This window comes from Typopeltis vanoorti, chromosome 1 (assembly GCF_054136105.1).
Source record: "Typopeltis vanoorti isolate ZY-2024b chromosome 1, IOZ_Tvanoo_1.0, whole genome shotgun sequence".
Taxonomy (NCBI): Eukaryota; Metazoa; Arthropoda; class Arachnida; order Uropygi; family Thelyphonidae; genus Typopeltis; species Typopeltis vanoorti.
This window is the reverse complement of record NC_143549.1, coordinates 70,168,899-70,184,331: the sequence shown is the minus strand read 5'-3', so window position 1 is coordinate 70,184,331 and position 15,433 is coordinate 70,168,899. Positions and strand designations below refer to the sequence as shown.

Below are 15,433 nucleotides of genomic sequence, written 5' to 3'. Positions count from 1 at the left end.
TGCCTAGCAATTATATTCTTGGTTTAATCGTTTATCCAAGTGGAAGCAAACAAAGTTTGCACCTGAAGTAACTTCAGGACTGGGTAACTCATATATAGAGGCTAATGACTTCACATCACTTGCTTTAGTATCCCATAATACAAAAGCACATCTTCTCCTTGCAGACATGTATAATGCAATGATTATGGGAAGGGTCACTACCCAGACCGGTTTCAACCTTCAATGAGGTCTCATCAGTGGGAGCCAAGCCCAGAAGTGATACCAAGGTTGAAGTAATGCACAAGGATCCCATTGATGAGATCTCAATAATGGTCAAAACTGGTCTGGGTAGTGACCCTTCCCATAATCATTGCATTATACATGTCTTCAAGGAGATGGGTTTTGCATTATGGATACTAAGGAAAGTGATGTGAAGTCATTAGCCTCTATATATGAGTTGCCCTGAAGTTACTTCAGGCACAACCTTTGTTTGCTTACACTTCGATAAAGGATTAAATCAAGAATATAATTTCTTGACATCTTTAATTTATAGTATAACCAAGTGCAAATCCTTCCAATGTCTTATTCTGTTCTTTCATCCTCACATTATTGTTTAGTATACAGTGGTGTGATTGAAATTTTATTCCTTGTTGTATTACACACAAAATGGATGTGTCTTTACAAGTTTATCAAGGCACTGTTGGCATGAAGAACATAAAACAGCATTGGTGGAGTTGACATTAATGGCTGATCTCAACGTGGGCAGTCAAAAAAACTACAAACGATGATTTTCACAAGCAGAAAACTGATCAGTTCATTGGCAAAAAATTAGCAAGTAAGTCAACACACTAGCACTGTAACTGAACAGTGGATTTGCATAAGTGAACCAAACTGTTACAGAATTGATTATAATAAAGTGTGAACATGTTGGGTACATCAGTTAACTAGTGCAACAAAATGGACGAGATCAAGAGTTCCTCACTGAGTATTTCAATATTAGCAAAGTACAGGCTTTACTGTCTTCACATGACCAGAGATGAAAGTTGGGTCTGTCATTATGATACAAAAAGAAAATTCAGTCAATTATCACTACTGATGGATCAAAAAAATTAAAATTCAACATTCTGACAGAAAGCACATGGCATATTTTGTGATAGCAAAGGTGTCATTCAACAGGAACATACAGTGAAAGTGAGGACAATAAATCTGCAAAGTTATGTCAAGACCTTGAGATAGCTGAAACAACAAATTAATTCTGTTTGTAAGTTTTAAAAGAGGTAAACCGTGAGTAGACATATCGGTACACAATAAATAACGGAAAAAACTCACGTAGAAAGATTATTTATTAGTATCATTTTGGCCTAATGTTTAATTTTGAGCTTAATGTACTGAAGATGCCTGTAACACACAGGCGAAAATTATACTAATAAATAATCTTTCTACGTGAGTTTTTTCCGTTATTTATTGTGTACCGATAATTCTGTTTGTGTCAAGGAATAGCGATTGCTTTTATGGCATTACAATGACCAGTTACACATATGATCTTGAAGATTGAGATATCTGTGCATACATGGTTTGTCACACTAATAGGATGAATGAAGTGTACCATCATCGGCAATGCTGTGGGCAGGATTAGTGGTGATAGAGTAGATTATTTATGTGTAGAAGAAAGATGGTAGACAACAAAACAGAGCCTCAAGATACAAATGCACTGGTGGCAAAGCTTGAAAAGAGGCTGACATCCATTGTGACACCCTCTGTTCAGGCTTACAACCCTAGAATACAATACAATAAAAACTCAAGCTATGGAACCCATAGAAAGGAAGAAAAGAAGTTCCAAAGGTCATCTCCCATTTGGTACTTCTGTAGTGGCAAGGACATGAGTTTGGGAGTGACGGAATGGAGGGCATTCTGTGTGAGAGGAAACCTGTACAAAATCATGATCTGAGTTACACACAGGAGAGATGATGTATTAGGAAGAAGAAATGGTAAAAAAAAAAAAAAAAGAGAAAGAATCAAGGGTATTGCGAGAGGGGGAGAAGGTTATCATGATTTCAAGTGTGATTTGCATTAGGTCATTGTTTACAGAAAAAACTTCTGCATTACATCCAGTTAGGTCAGTATTGCTTGAAAAGGGGAATCAGTTGGAGTTGTGGACATTAAGGTCACCCAGGAAGATGACTTATCCATTTGGATAGCTAGACTATAGAAGGTCGAGCTACATGGATAGGAAAATGAAGAGATCAGAGTGGTTTCCAGAGTTTGGAAAGCAGTAAATATAATAGATGAATGTCACTGAATGGGTCAAGGAAAACTACAGCCAGAGGAGATTAAAAGCAAGGTATTCAAAATAAGGCATTCTTCAGTAGGTCAAAGCCAGAGGAGGAGGATAAGAAAATGGTTTTCAAAAAGAGGTGAAGCTCTTACATCAGATTTGAAAAGCTTGTTATATGGTCAAAATATACTGAAAGAGAGGGATGGAAAGAGAATATGTTGAGAAATAATCTAGGAAAAATGAGTGGGAATTCAAATTTTTTTTAACTTTATTTACATATCCCTTTTAAGTCCAGCTATTACAATGAAAGCATTACTTTCAGAATGCCTCTTATACACAGTGGCTGAGTTTTTATACACAGTTCCTGAGTTTTTAAGAATTCTAACATCAGAATGTCTTCAAATCTTGATACCCAAGCTTCTCAGCCATGCTTTAAAAACTGGGTTCAAGAACTAATCTCTGTATTGTGTTGTCTTTACATATCCTTATATGCTATTAGACACCCTAAATTTTGGAAATGGGCCATATCTTCCTTCCTTCTTGATTTATGCTTACACTTCATCATTTTGGTATTCGAAACCAAAAACCAAATTTGATGGAATAGGTTGGTTATAACCCTTATTCCTGAAGTGTTCTATAATCTGTATATTGTGTGAGTTCTTCTAGCTGGTTTGCCTGTTTTAAGAGATGAAAAACCCGAGTTTCTGGGAGGAAAAAAAACCCTCCACCTCCATTTGAATTAAAACACCTAAGATTCGAACTTGGGTCTTTCCAACCAAAGGGCTCGTCTAAACCAAATGAGCTACAGAGGCTCAGGGCCATATCTAGCCCATTCTAACTAAAGGACCTATTAACTGTTGTGTGCTATCAAGCTATTCTCTATTATTCTTATGGATTGAGCCAGTCTTGATCAATAGTAGATCCCCTACCTATATTCATCACCTATGAGTAAGAGCCAAGTAAAACTCAGGCAACATCTCTTAGCATTTCAACAAACTATAAAGATCATTTTAGCAAACTCCCAACTCCCAGCCCATACTCTTTCTTCTGACCATTGCAGAGGAAAGTTTTCCATTCTGGCTGTTCACCACATGTCATTATGGATGGTTTGCTTTCATTTGACTTCACTAAAAATGCAAGCTAAGTTGCTACAGCACTCTTACATTTATAGGGAGGTGTTCTTGCTGTCATATGGACTTTAAGTCCTATCCAAGTTTAATGGCTATAGTGCACTTCTATCATAAACCATGTATTAATGGGTGGTTATAGATCTGTGGATTCTGATCTCCATCAAACATAGATAAATAAAACATTTCCTCCTTTATGGTTAATTAAAATTTAAGCACTGTACAATCAGAATTAACCAAGCTATCTTGTTTAAGCCATTCACACAATCAGTTAATATGAAATTTTTAGTCTTGGTCTTTGCTAAAAAATTATGCTAAAAGGTGAAATTCTTGTAGTTACAGCAAAACATTTTTAAAAAAGTTAATACATACAACTTCAAAATTGAAAATTAAAAATAGGCCAAACTTCATGAATAAAAATAAGTGCTTGCTTACTGTTCTTCCATTTTGTCATTGGCTATTATATTGAAAACAGATGTTAGAAAATCTGATAATTATTCATGAAATTTTAACCTGAGATAATGGAAATCTGCTTATTTAAGATTATCAATATTTAAGATTATAAATACAAAAATGTCTATGAACACAGACTCACATCTGTATATATGTGAACTATCACAGTAACAACATCATTTTCTTTATCTACTGCCTCAAGCAGCTCTTGTCCACTTCTCAGATTTATCAACTGTCCAAATTTTGGTCTGCGAATAAAGGAAATAATATCTTTCATATCTTTTTTTCCTCTCCCCCATTTAATTCTTGTGGTATAAATGATAAGAATAAATAACTATCCAGAATATCTCAGGATTTTACAAACTGTGAAAATTTTAATGAAGAAGCACAATATATTTAACTGAAAAAATCATTTTTTAATTATATATACACTGCCAGAATGACCTGCCTTGAAATCTTTGATATTACACTTTTTCTTCATTAAAATTAAAATCTTTTCACAGTTTGTAAAATCCCGAGATATTCTGGATAGTTATTTATTCTTACATTTAATATTCTTAATAGATATTAAATGGATAAGAATCCTATATTATTATATAGCCAGTAAGTGAAACTCAAGATCTTACTGGCTATATAATAATATAGGATTCTTATCCATTTAATATCTATTCAATTGCCAGAAAACTAGCCTTTTGGCTTTTTATTTTAATTATTTAATATTCTTATCATATTCTTACCATATAATAACTTTTCTTATAAGCCCATAATCTCTCTTAGAACAAGGATGTCTAATTTAACTCATGGTCAGTTGCAGCCTACTAACAATTTTAACATAAGCATTAATTAATTGATTTAAAACCCATCTACATGCTCACTATTGAAAAGAACAGAAGCAAAATCTCTCACTATAGCAAACTCCCAGAAAGCTTAAACCAAATCAGCACACTATGCTGCAGACATTTTCACTATAACACACACACACACACACACCCTAAATTATAAATACTTTTTTTTTGTCACCAAGAATTTGTTACAGTAAGAGATAAGCTCTATTTGTATAAAGTAAAATCATCAGACATGAAAAAAATAACAAGCATTCAAACAAACTGAATGTACATTTACATTACTAAATTCGTGTAAACAATGTATTTTTCAACTAGATCTTGGTCTTCATCTGAGTCATTGTCCTGTCAACCTTGCATTAAATTCCTGCTATGCTAATCTTTCCTCTCTCATTATGTTTAAATGACTACACCACTTTAAATCAGTCCTGCTCACACATCCAGAATGCAAACAGTATCAAGTTCCTTTCTAACATCTTTGTTTTTAATATAATTCTACCAAGCATCTATTTACTCCCTTATTCTTTTCAGATCTTTGATATCTAAGGGCTCTAATCCTTATCAAATATTTTATTTCTAACCCAACTCTCAGATCCATAAGTTAAAACACTAGTTGTATACTGCTAGTTGAAATATTTTACTTATTCTAGAGAGTCTCCATCTTTAGATGCAGATGATATTTTCTATGTTTTAGCCAATGTTTACAGTTGTCTTTTTATTGCTTATTTTCATGCCAAACTTGTTATGCAGTTATTCAATTTAATTAATGAATCCTGCAGACTTATACTTGATTTATTCAAGAATATAATATCATCTGCATAAAATAACCTATGCTGAATATTTCCAATTTGGACATCAAGTTTGATGCACTATTCTTCATAATGTAATCCATACAGATAATGAATATTAATGGAAAAAGTACACAACTTTGATTTTATAACAAACCAACTTTTTATATTCCTTCAATTTTAACTGCTGATCTACTGAATAAATAGAAAACTAGGTATTGCTCTGTATAATGTCCTATTTATACCATATTACTATAGGGTTCTGAACAGCTTTTCTCTTAGCATCTTGTCAATATGCCGAGTGTTACACCTCAGTCATTGTGTAGGCTGCGACAAGATAGGTAAATTTTATATTAATGTGTAACGATATTGGCTAATTTGTAGACAGAGCATTACTGTGATGAGTGTGGAATGTGGCACTGGGTTAAATTTCTAAGGTGGTATTACTATAAATTCACTGTTTCTTGTTAGTGCTCTGATAAGATATGATGGTGAAAGGTAGATTGGTCAGGCTTTCTTGTCTTTTGCATTGGTCAATGCGAAAGACAAGAAAGCGAATGGCACTATTTCAAAAATGATACAGTGCTGTGAATGTAGTATTTATATGTGGGAAGATGTAACAGATGTTTATGTAGAGAGAGGCTGAATAAAAGAAAGGAGGGAGTGTGGGTATGTATAAAGTGCAATATTCTGATGGACCACAAGGCTTGTTTAAATATGAGTGGGAAACATAACGTCTTAACAAATGGTAGTTGAGGAAGATTGTGCAAATGTCTGGAAAGTGTATGGACGTGATAGCGAGGAAAACAGTTCAACTGAGGATAAAGCATGTGACAATGATGTTAAAAAAAAAAGACTGGATATCAGGTAGTTGTTTAGAAGGATAAAAGATAACAGTGTGATAGGAAAGGCAGTCAGTGTGTTGCTCAGGTATGACAGTGATGAGGTGGAGAGCAAGGATTATGAATAATATATTAGCAGAAATGTGTGAAAAGAAAGGAGTTCTGATGTGAGTCATTTGGAGAGACTGCTGCGGGAAGAGAGAGATGAGTGCAGAGAATGAATCTGAGCAAGGAAGAAGAGATTGAAGTGGTGCTTATGAATTGAGACGTGGGTAGCAAGAGCATAGAGAATAAGAGATTAGATGTGCCAAACAGAAAAATGGGGATACTCAGGGTGGATGGGAACATAGCATGAGAAAAGTTGATGCTCAAAGGGGAAGTGAATGTGTAGACAAGAGGGGAATGAGATGGCGAGGAATGAAGAAAGAACAGCTAGATTCTGAGATGGATAAGAAGGTTCTGGGATGGATAAAAAGAAAAAGAAATAGCTTAAGGAAGATATGGATAAGCCACATCTAATAAGTGGTATAAGTGAAACTTGTTATAGGTTCCAGAAGGAGCCATCATGTTGGTATACAAATGCTTTGTTGTATACAAATATAACAAATCAGGGGTCACCAAACTTCTTTGACCATCGACCCCTTCAAGAGTTTCTTGACTTTTTATCGACCTCCTCTATTTTACTATTATGTAATTATAATAGGACAAGCAAAAAAGACGCTTATGTGAGTTTTTAGATTGTTTATTTTATAGTTACATTTCTTTTAGGTATGATATAGTATATATTATTATATTGGCTTAACGTCAAAGGGATACGTTTCTGTTTTTGACGTCCTTCTTAACATTGCATATTTGATAGGAGGAATAAATAATATATAAAATATAAAATTAAATTTAGATAACAAAATAACAATAATACAATCTTCCTATAGGTATATATAGGATGTACAAAACTACCAGCCCTGCTCAACTCTTCAACATATTGAAGTTTAGTTCGTGAATGAATATTGATTGAATTATAATATGTATGTTGATGAATTTTAGAACATTAATGCTCACTTGTATGTTGATGCGCAAAAATGAGAACTGGGTTTGAATACGTGTAAGTATAAGTAAATTAGCAACCACGCATGTGTTGCAATCTCGCTCCCGCCGCACCGCCGGGCAGGAACCACCGACATCTGTATATTGGTAAATACGTCATTTTGGCCTGTATGATTGGCCTCCGTAACTATTTTCATGACCTTGCTCCATCTTACAGGTCCTATTCATGTCACTGCTTCCACGATTCACTCTTAATTGCGTTGTCAATCAGGATGGAGGTAATCCAAGTTAACCGAATTAAATATTACCCGTACAATGATGTCTTATATTTTTCTATCAACCCCCAATCGACCCCTAACAATGTTATATCAACCACTTTGGCAACTGGTATAGATAGTAACTATCCTTCATGTTAACTGCCTTTCACATTACTAACATCTTAATCAGATGCTGGTAATGTGAAGGTTAGTAACCATGAAATGTATAAGCAAATTAGCCAAGCAAATAGGAAAAGAGTGATCATTATGGATGTTTTTAATTATGGCAATGCAGTTGGGATGACAAGATAGCAACTGGAAATAAAGAAAATGAATTTTGAGTTGTTGAGGGAAAAACTACCTCAGACAGCATGTAACAGAGGGCACATGACAATTAAGAGTTTAGAATTTGATCATCAGAGGATGCCATTATAAATGAGGTGTCAGATCTCCCTCCAGTTGGTGAGAGTGACCATTAAGTGATAACCTGGGTGGTAGCCAGCCATGTGAAGACTTCTGTGAGAAAAGGATACATGTGGAACTACAGGGCTGGTGATTATGAAAGCTCAGGAGATAGCTTACAGCTGTAGCATGGAATGAGGAGTTGGGTGGAAAGGAAATCAATGCTGCTTGGGTGATATTCAAGAACTATAGTAGAAGGAATGTCTAAATGTATTCCAAAGGTAAGATGGTTAAATAAGGTAGGTGAGAAATGCATGAATGAAGAGATTAAGTATACAATACCAGAGAAAGAAGACAACATAGAGATAAGTATTAATAACAAATTCCATGAGGAGTACAAAGAACATGCAAGGAGGGTGATTTGGTTGCTAAGGATAGCAAAAGTGCAGTATGAGCAGCAGTTATAAAGCCAAAAAAACCTAAGGAGTTCTTTTGATATGTAACCTGAAAAAAAAAAAAAAAAAAAAAAAAAAAAAAAAAAAAAAAAAAAATTATAGTAGAATGATACTAATTGAAGAAAATGGTATAAGGACAACTGCTGCAGAAGATAGTTGAGATATTTCATGAGCATTTCATAAATGTCTTTCATTCTTGGGAATGTGATAACATGGGGAGTTTGAGAACAGTGGGTGAAGAGGAATGGATACTGACTAAGTGAGCACGGGATATATGGGAAATTAAACAAACTTGATGTTAAATAAAGCTGTGGGACTTGGTGATGTATCACCATGTATTTTAAAGGAATGTGCCAAAGAGCTGATATCTGCCTTGACATATTTGTTTAATATGAGAATAAGCAAAGCTGGTATGGTGGGTAGCCAACTGAATAAATTTATATGGATTAAGAGAGAAATTAGCCAAAAAACCAAACTAGCAATATACAAGACATTGTTTAAACCAGTTTTAAGTTATGGATCTGAAAGTTGAGTTAGAAATAAAGCACTTGATCAAAGACTAGAGATCACAGATGAGGGTTCTGAGAAAAATTAGAGGAGTGAACCGATGGTATCAATGCCAGAATCATATTCAAAATGAAGATATTAGAAAGGAACTTGACATTATTAACATTCATGAATATGTAAGCAGAGTTAATCTAAGGTGATATGGCCACTTAAATAGAATGGGTGAAGAAAAGTTAGCAAAACAGGTGTTTGATGCCAAGATGGTAGAAAAGAGACCCAGAGGAAGACCAAGGTCTAGGTGGATTAATTCGGTCAGAAGTGCCTTAGAAGAGCAAAATGTTGGATATGACAATATTGGAGTGCTCACAAGTAAGATTGATTTGGAGGAAAACTGTTGATAGGAGATTAATAATAATGTAAACATAATCACGTAATGCTGTCATAGTAACCTAAACATCCCTTGGGGGTACATATCAGGAAATTGATAATGATAGTGGTGATGATGAATCTTACATTGGGTCAAGTTCCAAAGGAGTGGAAGAAAGGCAAGATTGTACTGCTTCATAAGGGAAGTGACAGAACTCAAACATCAAATTATAGACCAATCTGTGTCAGATGTTGTGGTTAGTGTTGGAGAGGATAGTGAAAACCCAGGATCCAGAATTAGGTTGACAAGAGTGGTATTGTGATCGACAACACAGATTTGCTAAAGAGAGGTCATGTTTTAGTAATGCACTTACTCATCACAATAAGGTGATATCTGCATTAGATAAGGGAGAGAGAGAGATGGTTGGATACACAGTAGCACACTTAGATTTTGCAAAGGCTTTTAATGGACTACTACATGATAAATAGATAGTCAAACTAGAGTGGAAGAAGTTGGCAGTATCCCAGAAGTGGAAAGTCACAAGTGGTGTGTTGTGTCTCAGGAGTCTGTTTTAGGGCTATTTCTGTTTAACCTGTATGTTAATGATATTGGAGAGGATTTGAATGGGATATTCAGTTGTTTACAGATGATGCAAAGTTGGGAAGAACTATGAGGAGCAGAGCAGAACAGATGTTATAGCCTTACAAGAAGACTTGAAAAGGCTGAATGAACAGTTACGAGAGTGGTGATGCCAAAACCAACGTAGTGAAATGTAAGGTTTTAAAATTTTGAAAACAGAGATGAGATGTAGAATTTACACTTGTTGGGGATAATATTATTAGAGATGAAGGAAATAAGAGATTTTGAGATGAAGGTGGATAAGGATCAAAAATTTAGAGGACACATTGCCAAAATGGTGAGGACGACACAACTAATTCTGGCAATAATGCAGAGGACACTGACTTGTAGAAGTAAGGAGATTCTGGTTCCATTATATAAGGCTCTGATTAGGCCACACATGGACTACTGTGCACAGATTTGGTCACCTGGTTTTCAAAAGGATGAAGAGATGTTGGAAAGGGGCCAGAGGTGACTGACTAAGGCAGTTTCTGATCTCTGGAATGTTGAATATGAGGAAAGGTTGAGAAGATGCAATTTACAGAGTCTAGTGGATAGGAGGAAGAGGGTGATATGACAGATGTACAAGCTGGTAAGGGGTTGTTGTAGGATCAATGTTCAAGAGGTTTTTCATAAAATGGTAGGAGATTAGGGAGGAACAAGAGGTCATCCCTGGAAGATGTATAAGGAGGGTGTAAGCAAGGTAGTGAAAAGTAAGTGTTTTGTACGAAGAGTTGTGAACGATTGGAATGCATTGCCTGAGTGTGATGCCTGCAGAGAATTTCAATGTATTTAAGGAGTGGTATGTGAGCCATGTGTATGACAAAGGGACTTTCCATGATGAGCATATGACTCCATAGGGATCTTGGGATGATAATAATAATATTCTCATTATTTGGCAACTATTTGTCTTAAAGTGAGGATATAATATTGACTACTACTACTAACTGGTCTGAATACAGCTTGTTCTTCCATTAGTTTCTCTTCTACAATTTTGCTTAGCCTCTTAATATGCCTGCATAAACTTATCCAAAACAGGTAAGATTTAGTAGGGAAATTCCTCTGTAATTCTCACATTCAGTTTTATTTCCCTCTTTACTAATGGGTACTATGACATCTCTAATCATCTGGAATTCAAACTTCTTGTGCCTTCTAAATTATGCAGTGCAAGCACTGAAACTTTTATAACACCATGTATAAGCATTTTCACTTCTGATGAAGATTACATAAATGTTACCTATTCTGAGGAACCTTCAACTAACAATGCTATTATTATGAACCCATCCCAGACCAGCAGCTAATATCAAAGATAATATTCTTTTAGTATAAAAAACTGTAAATAAGATAAGCACAACTATAGACTATTCAGTCTTATTATCATTAACTACAAGTTCACAAGAATTATTCAAAGTTAAGAGAGTTATCCAAAAGATAATTTGTGCCCAATGTCAGATGAGAACCGATCAAATTAGCAAGCAGGATTTAGGGAAGCCTTTCTATAACTGACCACTTACATACAATCAATCAAATGATTGAAAGATACAATGAATATAGCAAATAATATCTAAATAAATAAAATAAATAATAAAGCACAAGACTTGTATAAAGAAAAACTAGAAAATAATTACACAACAGATTTTTCACAAACTTCAACAGTATAGTACATGCAAACAGAGTGACAAAAAAAAACCAACAACAAAAAACTGTTGGATTAACTAATGTGCAAGAAATTTGAACAGAGCTAGTTGTTGCTGTCATGTTCTGTGGCACAAAGCGTGTAATAAGGAGACTCCTAAGTCAGCGGTTATTAGATTTTTGATAAATGTGGATCAAACATCACATACATCTGTGGTCTCTAGTCTTTGATCTAGATCTTTATTTCTAAACTAGCTCTCAGATCCATAAGTTAAAATTAGCTTGAACACTATCATGTATTGCTGATCCATAAGTTAAAACTAGCTTGAACACTATCATGTATACTGCCAGTTTGGTGTTTTGGCTAATTTCTCTCTTATTCCATATAAATTTATTCAGCTGCCTACCCACCATACCAGCTTTACTTATTCTGTTGTCTACTTTCAGATTTAGCCTGCCATCTTCACTAAAACTGTGCCTAAATAGTCAAAATATTTTACATTTTCTATGGATCTCCATTCAGAATGTAGCTAAAGGTTTCTATGCTTCTGCCTATTTTCGTACTTTTGGTCTCCTTTATTGCTGATTTTCATGCCAAATTTGTTACAGTTGTTATTCATTTTAGTTAGAGAATCCTGGAGACTTGTACAACATGTGTCTGGGTGTACAACATTAGATGGTCTAGAGGACAGCATCTTGCAGTCCTCTAGACCATCTTCCCACGTAGATCAATTTTTATTTATTTATTTTACTTACGCATGAGAATGCTAAACCTGTTGCACATAAGTAATCTATATGCAGTAATGAAACACTATTTTAGTATTAATATAACAAACACACTATGATAAGATTATATTACAGAAGTTACATAGCATAACCAAAACAAAGATTTAAGTTCCATGAAGATCTGATTACAGCCTACAAGGGTAAAAAGATTGCCTACTACTCACAGATTATATGTATGTTTAAGCATTTCTTCCATTCTTTTTTGCATATACTCCTTAAAAAATTGGTCATCAAGAAGCTCTTGTAAATCTTTATCCAATTCTTTGTCTTTTTCTAATCTCTTTTCTTCATCTATCTACAAAGAATATAAAAAGTCAAGATAAAAATATAGCTACTCAAAAAATCAATATATTTACTAGTTATATATCTAAAGACCCATTAGTGATCTGTGTTAACAAATGATTAACTTGGGGGGGAGGGATGAATAAATTTTTCCAGAAGGAAAACGGTGAATTTTTAGCAAATGATTAATCTGTTATTAAAGGAAGTGTGCTTTACATTATGGGATAGATACTCAGACAACTGATTTGATGTCAACAGCCACAATATACAAGTAACCTAGTCATGAAAATACTTCAAATGCAAGCTTTGTTTGTTTACACTTGGATGAAGGATTAAACAAGAATACAATTTCTTATCATGCATAATTGCAGAGTATTTTAATAATAAGGTGACATATCCTTTTACTACTTGTATATGGAAAATATTTGACTTCTGCAACCTCAGTATCTTTCTGGGTCTCCCACTGATGAGACCTCAATACAGATTGAAACCAATCTGGGCAGTGACCAAAATGCAAAGCAACATATGTCCAAAAGGAAGGATGGGTGTTCTGCATTATGAGATATTAGAGGAATTGATGTGACGTCAACAGCCTCTATACAAGCAGCCTAACTGAGAAGTATCTTCACAGTTAGGCTGCTTGTGTGCGTAAAATTTGTTTGCTTACACTTGGATAACAAAAAGAAAAAGCAAGAATATAAGTTATTGTCAAGTATAACTCGTTTACCTACTTCCTCTTAAAAAGTGATATCTTACCAAAGAGCATCTCATATGCTGTTGTTGTTTTGAATTATGGCCAAAGCAACTAATTCTATTCTATGAAGCTAGTGTATGTCTGTCTCTCTCTCTCTCTCTGTGTGTGTGTGTGTGTGTGTGTGTGTGTGTGTGTGTGTGTGTGTGTGTGTGTGTGTGTGTGTGTGTGTGTGTGTGTGTGTGTGTGTGTGTGTGTGTGTTCTTCTAGCTAGTATGTGTTTTTTGGATGAAAAACTTGAGTTGGAAGGACATAACCATCCAACATGCGAGACCAGCCAACTCACTTTCAGGTTTCTCAGATGCAAGGAATGTGAGCTAGGAACCCTAAAAGCAGTTTAGTAGTATTTATTTAGCTCAATTTCATTGTTGAGAAGGAAAATTTTTAGAAAGAAAATTTTCCTATAAAGTTTCAACAGCATAATCACAGAGTATAACATATTCCAAGTAAATAAATTAAAGAATTCTCTTATGCTGAAAATAAATATTTAAGATATAAAATTCATTACAAGAGGAGAGTTCAATCTGTAACAATTAAGAGTGATAACAAAAATATCACTAATAATGTTATATGTTATAATGTTACATGGGAAAGGTGTCCATGGAATGGAAGGAAAGTAAGATAGTGCCATTGCATAAGGGTGGTAGCAGACTGGAAGTGTCTAATTATAGACCAGTTTGTGTGTCATCAGCAGTTAGTAAGATCTTGGAGAAAGTAGTGAAGGACCGTATACAGCAGTGGGCAGATGAGGGTAATGTTATCTGTGAGAGTCAACATGGATTTGTGAAGGGGCACTCTTGTTTTAGCAATATGCTAGCCTTTTATGATAAAGTTACAAGAGCATTAGATGAGGGAAAGGCATATACTGCCATTTTCTTAGACTTAGCGAAGGCATTTGACAGGGTGCCACATGATAAGCTGATATTTAAGTTGCAGTACATGGGGTCTGGATGTCAGATTGGTCAACTGGATTCAGGAGTGGCTGTCCGATAGGTATTAGAGAGTTGTGTATGGTGGGGCAGTTTCAAGGAAGCAAAGGGTTACAAGTGGGGTCCCACAGGGCTCAGTACTGGGACCTATATTGTTTAACCTTTATATCAATGACATCGTCAGTGGATTGCAAGGGGATTTCAGTTGTTTGCAGATGATGGAAAGCTGGGAAGGATTATTAGTAATAGTGCAGATGCAGCAGCCCTGCAAGAAGATTTGAATAAGCTAGATAGATGGGCAAATGAATGGGGGTTTCAGTTTAATGCAGCAAAATGTAAGGTCTTGAGGTTTGGGAAACATTGATGGGACACTGCATACTCTATGGAAGGAGTTATACTGGAGGAAGTAGGGGAGACAAGAGATCTGGGATTGATGATTGATAGAAACTGGAAATTTAGGGGACATATTGCAAAGGTGGTGAAGGTAACACAGAGAATTGCTGCAATAATGAGAAGGACAGTGACCTGCAGAGATAAAACAGTTATCATTCCATTGTATAAGACCCTGATCACACCACACTTGGACTATTGTTCTCAGATTTGGTCCCCAGGATTTGAAGGGGATAAATTAACTGTGGAAAGGGTACAAAGGCGGATAACAAAGATGGTTTCAGGATTGTACAATGATAGTTATGAGGATCGGCTGAGGGAATGTGGACTGCAGAGTTTGGTGGATAGAAGAAGGAGAGGTGATATGATTGAGACTTTTAAACTGTTGAGGGGTGGTTATAGGGTTGACACTGGTGGGGGGGGTTCTTTCACTTGCTTGAACAGCAGGAAGGAGTGATGACAAGAGGCCATCCCTGGAAGTTACGAAAGGAAACTGTGAGCAAGAGGGTGAGGAACAGTTTCTTTGCATGGAGGGTGGTTGAACCATGGAATGTATTGCCTGATGGAGTAGTGAGAGCAAGAACAGCCAATGGGGGCCTCCCCTCGATGAGTCTTGATAGACTGTGTTTCTTAGGAAGGACCTCCCACGATGAGTCTTTTGAGTCCATGGACCTGAATAATAATAATAATAATGTTGCTGTTCT

At 35.4% G+C, this 15,433-nt stretch overlaps 1 protein-coding gene across 1 annotated transcript in view; it reads right to left on the bottom strand.

Moving 5' to 3' along the window:
- Nucleotides 1-15,433, bottom strand: part of LOC150110075 (phosducin-like protein 1) — a 145,539-nt gene that overhangs the window by 83,364 nt on the left and 46,742 nt on the right. The window contains exons 4-5 of the mRNA XM_090391151.1: nt 12,542-12,672; nt 3,977-4,082 (exon numbers count right to left, since the gene is read on the bottom strand). Coding sequence (XP_090247277.1) covers nt 3,977-4,082; nt 12,542-12,672 — 237 coding nt within the window. The remainder of the gene's footprint in view (nt 1-3,976; nt 4,083-12,541; nt 12,673-15,433) is intronic.